The 14,087-nt window shown below is 29.9% G+C and overlaps 1 protein-coding gene across 1 annotated transcript; it reads left to right on the top strand.

Annotated features, from left to right (window-relative positions):
- Positions 1-11,823: 11,823 nt before the first annotated feature.
- On the top strand, positions 11,824-12,509 carry LOC114401237 (protein IDA). The gene has a single exon (XM_028363702.1). The coding sequence runs from the start codon at positions 11,992-11,994 to the stop codon at positions 12,274-12,276; it is 285 nt and encodes a 94-aa protein (XP_028219503.1). The 5' UTR covers positions 11,824-11,991; the 3' UTR covers positions 12,277-12,509.
- The last annotated feature ends 1,578 nt before the right edge of the window (positions 12,510-14,087 follow it).

Raw genomic sequence — 14,087 nt, 5'->3', positions numbered from 1 at the left:
TCAGATCTCATAATCACTGCAACAAATCCATTTTCATGGGCAACTGTTCGAGCCCATTGCAAAACATCATCTCGAGTAGCGAATACCTACAACGCAACCCTAACACATTAATTTTCGTACAAACCATCAATTCAACCAATGACTCAAATTATCTATGATTACCTGAGATGTATTAAAAGCATTTGAACAATCGACATGTCGTTCATTCACTCCACATTCTTCTTGATTATCATAATCATAATCCATATGAACTTCTTGTGACATCGCAAAGTCATACCTCCATTGATCTTCGTCCATCTTAAGGACATATGCATCATACACAAGTACATTCAAATTATCATATAACCACATCCAAAAATTTACTACACCTTAAATAACAAACATATTAATAGGACATATGCATCATACACGACTATATTAAAATTATCACTATATTCTAAATTTATAACTACATTATTTACTTAAACTAAACTTATCACTATAATAAACAACTAATAAAACATTTTTGTACCATTATACATTTAAGTTACCTAAATCATTTAATATTATACCATTATACCTAATTAAATCAATAATCCACAACATATATAAACCAGAAATAAAAAAAAATTATAAAACAAAAATATATATATATATATATATATATATATATATATATATACCATTATAAAACAAAAAAAATTATAATCCACAATATATATCATTATACCTAATTAAACCAATAATTCATTATTAACTAACAGAAATATATATAAAACAGAAATTAAAAAAATTATAAAACAGAAATTAAAATAAATTAGTAATAATTTAACATTCCGGAAGAAGGTCTTCCGGAAGTTACGAAGGCCAATTCCGGAAGAAGTGCTTCCGGAAGTAGTTTCCGGAAGAACTTCTTCCGCAATTGGCCTTCACCACTTCCGGATGAAGGTCTTCCGGAAGTTACGAAGGCCAATTCTGGAAGAAGTGCTTCCGGAAGTAGTTTCCGGAAGAACTTCTTCCGGAATTGGCCTTCGTAACTTCCGGAAGACCTTCATCCGGAAGTGGTCATTCCGGACCTTCCTCCTTCTGTGCCTAAAATTTCTTCCGGATACATTTTTACTGTTTTTCTTCTCTAAAAGCTAACCGGAAAACGAAATAAACGCGTACCTCCGACAAAATAGGAACAACAGCCACTAATAAAACTTCAAATACGGAACACGGGACCACCAAATCTTCAAATACTTCACTTCACGGGACCACCAACAGACTGCTGAAGGGACCACCACCGAAACAACAGCAAACGGAAGAAGAAAGAAAGCAAACGGAAGAAGAAAGAAAGCAAACGGAAGAAGAAACAAAGAAAGCGCAGTAAAACACAGCCTGAAGACGTTAATTTAAAGAAATTTACACAAGGGCAAAATGGTCATTACATACGCATTAAAAAAAAAATAACTTCCGGAAGAAGCTTCTTCCGGAAGACAATGGAATTCTTCCGGAAGAAGCTTCTTCCGGAAACATTCCGGATGACGTTCTTCCGGAAATTGTCTGTGAGTATTTCCGGAAGACACAAATTATTCTTCCGGAAGAAGGTTCTTCCGGAAACTTTCCGGAAAAATTATTTCCGGAAAGTTTCCGGAAGAACCTTCTTCCGGAAGAATAATTGCTGAAGGGCAGTTTCGCCACTTCACTGTTTGCTGGGTGCCCCAGCAATAATGCTGGGTGCACGTAGCAACTCCCTCTTCAAACTTGGTTTTCTAAATTGTTCTTGGGGCATTAGACAATGTACATGTGTCAGTAACCGAGCAAAATTGTATTGAATGTTCCTCGTCTTTCTTGTTGGAATCCTGTTCCCTACAAGGAAACTTGTGTTTCAATGTCACCATGCCTCCTTCTTCTCTTCTTTTTCTCTCCATAGTTTCTGTTTCTGCATGCCTTCTCTCTTCTTTAATTTCTGGCTCTGTAACATCAATAATCGCCTGCCATGCAATAAAATAAACACCAAAAGCAAACACCATTTTATATACACTCAAATAAGAAAATTAACATTTAGACTTTTGAGTCATGTCTAACCTTGTACGAGACTGTAAGCAAATTTTAATAGAAAACTTAATGGATGATTTACACGTTTTCAAAATGTCAAGGATTGAAATATCCACTTTTAAAAGATCAAAAACCCAGCCACACACATGATTCAAACTTTAAGAGGTGTTAATTTACCATTTTTGGAATAATTTAAAAAATAAATCAGTCATGTATTAGTCATATAATTGTGTCAAATTTTAACAGTAAAATTAACATAGGAATTTTTTTTTCTCAGATTAAAAATCTTAAGGATAGAAATATGCGTTTTTTTAATAAAAAAATAATAATAACTAAGCAACTACGTCTTGTATTAATAGCTCAAATCGCACAGTGCTAAGTGGTACTTAAAAATAAATACAAACATTTTGGACAATGGTTGAACTGTCACCACATGAGCATCCACAAGAAATAATGAAGGGTAAGAAAAAAAATTCAAAAAAATAATGATGACCATTTATCAATGGAATAATGATTGACTTTTCCTGTATAATAAATCTAATGGGTCGTATTCATCTTGAAATCCTTGGGAATTTCTTGTCCTGTATTGAGCAATGTTAGGTATCAAAGGGCATGTGCAGGGTCCATAGGTTAAGTCATGCTCAAAATTGAATAGTCACCAATTCACCTTGCCATGCCACACCCATATTAATTGGCACTACCATTCTCTGAGTTCCTGATCTTCTAAGTCAGTCTGTAACGAACAGCTACTGTTTTCTCTCATCAAAACACCAAACAGAAAGCCCAGTAGCATGGTACATGCAGCTTGTGGAACTATCCATGTAAAGGAAAAACAATTTAGTAGAAAAACAAAATCTAGTTCGAATGGGTTAGAAATGCACATTTTTTTCAATTCCCTTCTCTTTCCATGAGACTACAATTTAGAAGTAATTCTGTTCAAATCACATTTTTTTAACTCTTATTAATGCATTGCATATTAAAAACTATGTGCTCAAGTCGGATATAACTACTGAATAATTAGGATTAAAATTTAAAACTACTATTTAAGATAAAATAATCTTATATTAGATAATTCAAGTGTTCCGTATTATGTTTACCCTTGGCAGTTTAGAGAAGCAAAAGTTTAAAACGTGAACATTTGGTTAACGCTGAGTATTGACAGTTTTAAACACATTCATGAATCATGACCAACAATAATTAAGTAAATTATCGGTTAACTCCTTTTTCTTTGGTTGTTAACAATTAATAGATTAACTATTTTTATTTTTTATTTTTTAAAATATTTTAAGAGCGTGTTTGGTCTATTTTTTTCTGGCTCAAAAGGCAAAATAAGAAATAGAAGTTATTTGATTTTTTTTTCAACTTGATGTTTCAAAAGAGAGAGATGAAGATAAGAAAATTAAGTTTTGTTTTCTCTAAATGCTCCTTCATTTTTTTTAGAAAATACTTTTGTTTCCTTTTCTTTTATAAAAATTAAATTACTTAATTTTAAGAGTTTCGGAAAATATGTTTGATCTAGTTTCTTTTAACGAGAAAAAAACCAAAAAACAAATAAATTAAATATCACCCAAGACTCACTGGAAAAAAAATACAGCCTTGAAGGGCATGTTGATCTAAATAAATATCTTTTCTGTGATCATTTGAAAGAATAAATAAAAGCGATTTAATATCTTTTCCGTAATCCTTTGAAATTAATTATAAATAAAAGCAAGTTTTTACGGCTTTTTCGAAATTAAAAATAAAATAATCTTTTTATAATTTATTTTTGACATTCAATTATTTTGTTCCGTGTGCTTTTTTAGTACTGAATTATTAAAGATGAAAAAACTCCTTACCAACTTTAAACAAAAATGAAAATTTAAAGTTTGCTACACATTATCATAGAGGATAAAGAGAATAGTTCTCACACCCTAATAATCTCTCTCCCCCCCACCCAAAAGGAAGAGAAAATGAATGAGCAAAAAAATGAGAAGCAACACAAATCTCGAGGATGGAGAATTGACCAACGAAAAGATAATACTTGACATCACCATCAGAGAAGGGAGGGAGATGCACCCTTTCTTAACACATGCACATTTTTTCATTTTTGAAATAAAATAAATATGGATAGTTACACCCCTCCTTTATATATGTATCCTGACACTTAGGTTGGTGACTAGCTCTATCATACTAGCACTCCGTCAGTCTTAACTAAATCAAAGTCAACCTTTTGATTTTGACAAAAAAAGATAAAAGAGAAACAAAAAAAAGTAAAATAATTATAAATATTAGTGGATAGCTCTTTATTTTATTTTATTTTTTTATTATCTCAATTGTTTATTTTATCCTTGGATGTGATTTTCTTTTTATCATTTCCTAGTTAGTTAGTTTAATTAATAATGTATTGTAAATATTTCATTATTATCTTATTTTTTTCATGTTTTAATCCTGCATCCTTAATTACTAAGTGTACTCCCCACTTTTATTCTACCTCTTTCTATTATCATTTTATTTATTTGATTTCGTAACAATATGTCAATTATTTATTTATTTTTGCAAATCGGCATTAGTATTCTTTAGTACATGCTTATGTTCTGTGCATCTCATGTTGGGTCTCTAACTCGTTTGGTGGTGTTTTAATAACATGTGAGTAAAATTTTGTGAATGTCATGCTAGGTCTCCAATTTGTTTGAGTTCACAAAGTTTACCACAAAACTAAAGTCTTTTCTAAAAAAGGGTAAAATTCTCAAACAAATGATTATTCAATTCCCCTTTTTCACGTTCCACGCACTCCATGCAAGACCTCCGACTTGCTTGATAGTGTTTTCAATAATGTGTGAGAAAATTTTGTGAATATCATGTTGGGTCTCCAACTTGCTGGACTTCACAAAGTTTATTACAAAACTAAAATCTTTCAAAATAAAAAAAAAATCAACCCAACACACAAGTTTTTTTTCTACAAAGAATTACGTAAGCCTGATTTTTTTATTGCACCTGAGAATACATAGGAGTAAGGGCAAATACCTTGTTGACCTTAAAAAGTAAAAAAACTAAAAACATTAATTTTTTTTCTTTTCTCTTAAAAAAATATTTCTTTCTTCTTCTAAATAAACAAAAAAATATAACAAACATAATTCATGTTCTCAAGAGAAAATAAATAATTAAAAAATCAATTTATTTTTAGCACCTTCAATTAAAGGTTGTTGTCTTCATGACGGGTGCGTGAGGTGATAACATCTTCTCCGTGCGTAAACGACTCCCGAATCCTTCTTTTTTCTCAAACCGTATATCATTTCTTATTCTTTTTTGTTTTCTAGACGTTTTCTTCAAATATAAAATAATATAAAAAAATTTCTCTTTTTTTGGAAAATAATTTATCTAATTTTATTTTGTCGTCCCGTCATGACCTATATTGCGACAAAAATACTTAAGCTATAGGATCTTTTTTTTATTTGCATTGTTTGATTAACAATTGACAACATAAGTAAAATAATATAAAATTTTTTCAAATATCTTTTTTTTTAATATTAATTATCTTAATATAATTTACATTATTATTATATTTATGAGAATTCAAAATATAAAATATATACAAGTAAGCTAATTGGTTGATAATATAAATTCAAAATATATAGCATGATAAAAATAAGATTGTTATAACCAATAGATAATATGAATTCAAAATATATGATAAGATAAGATTGATGTATCTAATAAATAATGTGAATTCAAAATAAATGACATAATAAAATTTTTGTTGCTACTAAATAATATAAATTCGAAATACTTGATCTATTAATTTGTGTTCTTTCGTAATCTTTTTTTCAAATATTTATCTAATGTAAATTTTAGCAAATCAGAAATTTTCACACGGACCCTAATTATATCAGAAATTTTCACACACATAATGGGCTACAATTGGGCTGCCTTACAATTTTCCAAGACCAGAATATAATGGTTTTGGGTCGCCATTGGGCTATAATATGTCCGATATGATAACGTACATGGTGGGTCGGGGAAATCATATTGATATTTAAGCTTATTCAAATTATAAAAAAAAAATACTAATTAAGTTTCTAGTCTTTAAATTACGAAGATTTTAAATTTTTCGTCCTTAAATTATTGTTTTTTTTTTAAATTGATCCCTAATTTTTTTTCATTATTATAAATAATTTCCACCGTTAGTAATCTCTGTTAAATACCGAGTTGTCTATTTAAATGATCATGTAGTTGATTTTTATTTTTCAACTCAAGAGTGACTTGTTAATTTTTTATTTTATAATGACTAATTCAGTATATTCTTGTCAAATAAAATCAAACAAAAAAGAATAATTACTTAATTCAAAAACAAAATGTAATATATTAATAACTTTCAAAATAATTTCAAATGCATTCAGAACTTCAATGTAACATATGACATATATGTAACATTTAATCTACTTTATTGTATGATATTTCATTATTTAACCGAGAATATTAACCGTAATGACTATTTTTAATAATGAAAAATTTTCTAGAAATCAAATTTAAAAAAAAATAGTTTAAGGATCAAAAATTCAAAATCTCATAATTTGAGGATTAAAACTTAATCAATCCTAAAAAAAATATCAATTATGATGAAAAGCATTAATCTCTTAGTTTTCGTCCCTTCGCTTTCCACGTGTGGAAATCAATGTTTAATCCTTTAAACATGGACCAAGGTCTGAATGAGTAGATCAGCAACAAGTGCAGCATATGAATTTTTAGGAAAATAACTATGAGAAACTGATTGATTTTTTTTTTTTTTTGAAGGGAAGAAAGTGATTGACGAAAATACATGCGTAATCAAACTAGTTAATCTAGTTTCTTACCAACTAAATTTATCAGTTTCTCAAAGCTGAAATCTCTAATATTTTAATTAGTACATCGGTAAATGTCCATGAAGTCTAATCCACATATTACGGAAGCATTATATAGATGGATCAACAAGGTCCTAGTTCAACTGGCACAGGTTCTACTAATTTTGGAGAGTAAAAGTAGGGTGTGGTGATCATAAGTGATTCCATCTTGTATTAATTCAGCCACCAGCCACCCATATACTGTGAGGAGCAAAAATTAAACAAAGTAATGTTGTGCTTCCTTTGCTTTGCTTTTTTGGGTTTTGTAATTAGTCCATCATTAATGAAGATATATTCAAAACTCAATATTGGAAAGTATCAAAGAATAAAAACTACCGTCAAAGCAACATGATGGTTTTTCAATATAATTTATTTATTATCTCATAGATTATTATTTTTATATTCAATATAATATAAATTGATAAGAGATATAATTTAATTAGTTAAATAAAATAAATGAATTATTGTAAAAAAATTTCTATTGTCTTCGCCTCCTAAAGATAAAAAATATTTAATATAATTATATATTTTTATTTATGTAAATATAAAATTACTCTCTTAGATTTTTTTTTATAAGAAACAAGTTTTATAATAAATCTTATTTCTTTTAAGGACTGGAGGTAGTATTTGAATACATATCAATATTCATAATGATTTTTAAGGTTAATTTACAATTTTAATCTCCTTTTAATTATTTATCCGTGATTTGATTTCCTTATTTTTTAAAAATATACAATTTTAGCTCAATTTTTAATTTTTTTCTATTTTTAATTCTTCTATTTTGGACATTTTAAGTAATTAACTTATTTATTAATTATTAAATGTTAATTTCAAATCCTGGATGTAATCAAAATGTAAAAAATAAAACAAATAAATGAATATATGTAAACTTGAGGATTAAATCAAAATTATGAAAACAAAATAAAAAATCAAAATTAAGGAACAAGAATTAAAGGAGAACTAAAATTAAAATTTAGCCAAATTTTAAATATTCATGTATATATATTAGTTAAAAATAGTTGAGAAATAAATAAAAATAATATATACTCAAAAGTTGTGTAATATGGATCAAAATTCTTGTTGAATATTCAATGCAATTGTGTACATTTAAAATTTGAATTCAAGATTGTGATACCCTCTATCCCAACATGTATATAAATGAAAAAAAAAACATATAAAATATGAAATCTAATTAAATCAATTTTATTTAATAAAATCGTAAGTAAGTCCACGTGGATAAAAAGTTTACATTTACGTTAGTCACCAAATTAAAAACTTAACAATTAAGGGTATGAAAACATCTTCAATTCAAAATAAGGTCGTCCAAAACTAAAAAAAAATGAACTAAAGACTCAACATGTGAAACAAGATGACAAAAACTACTTGTCTAGAACATCATGCAATTAATACAGAAATTCATGCTCTAATGTCACATCCTATCAGAGCATTGCGTTCCAATATCCTCTAGCATGAAGTTCTTCATAGCCATCCATCTAACCATTTGCTCCCATGAACACAAAGTTTGAGATCATCACATGATCCAAACACAAACAACACATAAGGAGTACGTTATCACATTCCTAACTAATAAAGAAAAATAAGATAACATAGATATAAATATCATATAAATGAAATACAACTTACTAAAACATAAATCAAGTCATTCCACCACTTATCGCGTAACATCATATCTCAACACTACATGTCTCACACATTTTCACATCATTCATGTACCTAAGGATCAAAACACAATACCACTCAACCAATCAATATCGATCAATACACAAGCGTTATGCAACAAATATACTAAGACTCAATCATATATGCAATATGGTATCATGTCAGTAAAAAACTTCGTTGGGCATCCAGACTTTATCTATGAATTATACAAAACACACGACTCTTCAATTATTTTCAAAATAAATTTAACTTATCCTGCCTAAAAGTGATTAAACTCGTGGGGTTTCCACAGTCGATCTCATCACAATACTCGTCGTGCATTAAATCGTCTCCCTTAAAGGGTCTTAAAGTTGTGTGATTGTACGGTTCATAGCTTACAACTCAATGCACACAACATCTCAATACACATGTATCTTACAATTCAATACATATTCAATTTATCATTTACACAAAATCTCAGTCACAATTTCATGATTCTAATACAAAAATTTATCACACTAATCTAGTAAATCTTGTCCAAAATTCAAAAGAATTATACAAAAATACTTCTCACAACATGGGGAGTAAAACCCCTCAAATAATTTCATATAATCATATCAAAATCAAAGGAATTAAAAACGTAGGTTCAAAAACGCAAAAAAAAAACACCAAGAACACTCAATTTTATCAACCAATTTACATCATGACATCAATTGGTCTGTCAAACACAACAATCTCATAATTATAATCGTAAAGGAAGAATTACAATACAGTAAACATCCTAAAATAAACCCCAATTTGATCTTCTAAAGATCCCTACACATGTTCATTCTAACCCGAATTGCGATAAATTCATTTCTTACCTCTAAGCAGGTTCACGTGTGTAGTTCGACAACGATAACATCATCTCTAATGGTTTCCTAAGATTTCTCAAGCTTTTTCTCTGGTTGCTCTGTTAGGGTTTTCAAATGTTAAAGAGAAAGAGAAGGGATTGAAGCGTTCATTTGATTGTCTTCGTGTGAGAGAGATTTATCTCTCCACATACATTACTTCGTAAATCCTTATGGTGGGGTTGTGAGAAAATAAGTTTTGAACCTGGTATTCAGATTTCACAATGGTCCAACTGTTAACGAGTCTGAGATTGTAATTTTACTGGGATTGATTTGGGTATATGTCGGAAAAAGATAGGGTTTTGGAAGAGGGAGAAGGGAAAATGAATTTGAGAGAAAAACATAGTGTAGAGATGTATCGTAAGTATAAAAACTGACATAATATGTCTCTATTTATATCTATGGTACTCTTAGCCTATTATTTATTCTATTTTTTATTTTATTTTTTTATAAAAAGAATTCTATTTTATTCCTTATCAAATGAATAAATAAAATATTTTTTATTTATTTTTAAGCACATATATTTATTTTATTTACCTTAAAACTATTATTTTAACTAATAAAATTATTTATCATTATTTATTTAATTACAAAAATCTTATTATTTTTCTAAAACTCTATTTATTTTTAAAATTTATTTAAAAAAATGGGTGTTACAAAGATATTAGATAAACTAAGCTAAAACGACTTTTGCTATATGAATATATTTTTAATGCTAAATAAAATATTTTGAGAATTATTACTAGTATTTTGTAAATTCAGAAAAATAATTACACGTCATATGTATATTTTACAACATCTCACTGAACTATAGCCACGCGTATTTTAAAATCTGTTATCTGCGGAGGTACGTTGACACGTTCGTGTGTTGTCCTTGTTATCAAGTTTCATTGTAAAAGATTTAATTAAGTTTCAAATCACATTGTCATGCTATAATGATAATTCAAATGACGATGAAATCTATAGTTTTGTTAACATCATCCTTTAAGGTTGTCAAAGACACAAGCAATTTTTTATTTATTAAAAGAGATATTAAATAATTTATTATATTTGATTTAATAAATGACCTGTGAAAAATGTAATTGTTTCCAAATCGAAACGTTATGCAAGTATTCTTGCTATATCAGTAAACAAATCGAAAAATTAAGCAGTTTAAAGTATGGTTTTTAGATATTATTAATTAAGAACCATTGAACATTTTAGCAAGATATGGCTTGAATTGGTATCTGGCTACGAGATAAGTAAAAAAAAAAGAAAGAAAGTGAATTAGCTCGAGTCTTGAGTATTAGTGTCGACAAGTCGAATGTACAACAAGCATAAGTGGACCCCAAGAAAGTGTTGTTTTCTTACAAAACCATTGCACGCAAAAGATACCCACAAGAATTATTGGTTTTCTTTTCTACGGAAAGAACAAGCCCCAGGCATATTTTCATTTTCCAAATAAACACCCCAATTAATGATGTTATAAGTGCAATAAAAAAATAGCATCTCATGGACAGCTAGCACTCAAGAATTATGAAGTGGCTTCTCAACAAAAAATGCCAATAATTAATGCTATTCAGTATTCAGTCACGAAAAGCCTCTCTTCCTTGTTGCCAAAAATGGAATGCTTGGCAACCATTGTGTTGTGCTAGATGCGCTTCAACAATTTTGGTTTTTCTATGACCACGAGCATATATATTTCGATTAAAATTGGGAGAGCTAAAGTACTTTTATTCTAGAAATAACAAATATTTTATTGTTATTTTATGCATTAGAACGTGTAATTGTGTCATGCCGATGAGTTAAATCATAGAGTACATCTAATTAAGTGGTTACAAAACTTTAATCACACCCCGTTAATTTTCTACAATGCCATGCTTGCCGCCGTACGTGCTATTAAATCCAAAACTTCCTGCGCGTGAAACATGATCTAAGATTCCTTATGGCAATTAGAAAGATGGAAGAAAGACAATAAGGGTTTTCCTGTCTGCATTTAAATGCCTTATTATATAGTTCTAATTCTGATTTTAGGTACAATTAATCAGCCCAAACTTCATAAAATTGAGAGAAAAATGAAATTAAACAGCTCTTCCAAATAGTGACGGTGACCATTAATCCTTTTTGAATTTTTGGGGTTTGAAACATCTGCTCAAGTTTTCAATTTTTTCACAATCACACGCTTTGGAATGTTTTCTATGGAAATCGTTCTTATTGACCTGTAAATTAGTAATAAACTTGGTGCCCCAAGTCCAAGTCCAAGCATAGCCGGCGCCAAATACTTGTACCAAAATATTCAATATTTTTTCACAAACGTTGACATCCAAAATTCAATAGTCTCTATTGCGTGCATCTCAATTTTCTTGTTCATATTTCCTACCTACCCTTCATCACAAACCCAAATAGCCCACATTTTTCATTCCCCATGCAAACCACCACATATATATAAAACCACTTCCTTAGTTCCTTCAAAGTAAAAAAATTCTTCACAATAAATTCATCAACATATTCCTTAAACCTCTTCCATATTCTTAACAAGCTAAAATCCTGCTGAAGCAAAACAACCTTAGCTTATTCCTTCCATTTTCATGGCTAATTCTCATTATTCTAAAACCTTGCATCTTCCATGCAAAGCCTTTTCTCTGGCTATTCTCCTTGCTTTCTTGCTTCTTGTTGGTTCTTGCACTGCAACAAGGACAGGAGCAACCATGAGGCTGAATGAAGGCTCAGAACTTCTCCGGCCAAAGCAGCAAAAACCACGATTTCCATACAAAGGTCTTGTTTTCAACTTCTTCCCCAAAGGGGTGCCAATACCACCTTCAGGTCCTTCAAAGAGGCATAACTCATTGGTGGCTTCCACTCCTCAGAATTGAGATGAACATGATGCCCATTTTGCACGAGTTTCTCCATTTTTTTTCTTCTTTAATTGTTGGGTTTTTAATTGATAAGAGAGATGAAAGGTTTGCAATCAGATATAGATCAAGCACAATGATATTATATTAGATCCTTAGAAGGTCTGAAATTTTTTGGTTATGTAATTCTAAATTTTACTGTACATATGGGATATGGCATATAGTAATAATATATTTACTCATTTTCAGTTTGAGAGGCTTTTGTTATCTTATTATATATTCATTTTCCCCCTCCTATTGATTTGTGCTTTGTGATCATGATGAATAATCAAACCAAATTGATTTCTCTTGAATTGAATTTTATTTTCATGTAGCAAATCAGAATTCAGAAACATGTGCAGCTGATTTTCATTCAACTAGTACATAGTACATTACCCCATGCACCCACTTGTTCCGTGTCTACGTGTAACATTGACTTGAGGTGAATGTTCATAAATAAAAAAGCAAGGTTTTGGATCTTTTCTCAGAACTGTAGGACAAAAGGCAATAATAGAACGCTCAATTACAAAGTCTTCCAAGTGGCCGTTTGGAAAACTCAGGCCTAAAGGAGTGTGACTCTTGGCCCACACACACACACACACACTTGTGAAACTTCCACTCAATGAAAACTTTGTTTTCTTCCAAACTCTGTTTCTTGCTTTCTTTAAATAACCTACGCCTTTTTGCTGTGTTATTGAAGAAATTTGGCACGTTGTACCTATTGCCATTCGGCACCCATTGAATTAGTCCAATGGGACAAGCTATGGTTATGGATGAGATCTTGATGTTGGGTCCGTATTAGGTAAAGTCCACTTTCTTTAAGGGCTCTATCTTGTGTATTCTTTCGTGGTGGCCAACTATGGTTGGAATTGTGTATGAATTTCAATGACTCTAAATCCCTCAAGGCAAGGGAATTATTAGAATAAAGTTCATAATTTCGACGGCTGCACATAAGCCAGTGTTAAGTTAATGCGTGCAACCGTTTTTCCTTATTACCAATTTAATTTCAATTTTGTCTGTTAATGTGATGTTTGTCATCTTGACCATATGCATAGGGGAATTTAGAACCCTCAGCTTCATTTATTAAACAAGGATAAATTGAATTAGGAAAGTGATGTATCAACACCATTATACTAATTGACACTCAGAGAAAAAAGATATATTACAGAGAAAAGAAATAGGTATGATATTGATATAAGAAGAGATAACCCATTAGGATCGATCTATTGGTGGAGACTTTAGTATTATGTATGAGACTTTAGGTTTGATCCTCGCCACTGTCATTGTAAAGAAAAAAAATAAAAGAACATATAAGAAAAATTATAACTGTTAATAGAATATTTGTAATGTGGAGGTGTCTAATGTCTATATACAATTACTCATTGAATTAAATAGTGCCTGGAATTCTGCCTCTAAAACTTCTCAATACAGTTAGAATTCCAAATAGTGTTCTTCCATAAAATATGACAATTTTTTAACACTGTCTTACATGAAAACTTCTCCTTAACCCAACCGTAATGGGAACAAGATATATAGAGGTTCATAAAACGATGAACTAATGAAAAAAAAATGTTGGGGGTGCTTCTTCATTTATTTTCATCCTTTTGCCAAACATATCTGTTGTCAGGTAACTATGTCCTGATTTAATTAGATGTAGCATAGTAGTATAGCAAATCTTTAGTTTGAAGATATGTTTGCAAAGTTTACGCTGACTTTAAGTGCATTTGCAGCATGTACATTGCAAAAGATGTATCACTAGTCAATGCTTGAGAATATAATAAAGGTTGCACGTT

This window comes from Glycine soja, chromosome 20 (assembly GCF_004193775.1).
Source record: "Glycine soja cultivar W05 chromosome 20, ASM419377v2, whole genome shotgun sequence".
NCBI lineage: Eukaryota > Viridiplantae > Streptophyta > Magnoliopsida > Fabales > Fabaceae > Glycine > Glycine soja.
Note: the sequence above shows the minus strand (reverse complement) of the source record. Positions and strands in the feature narration are given on the sequence as shown.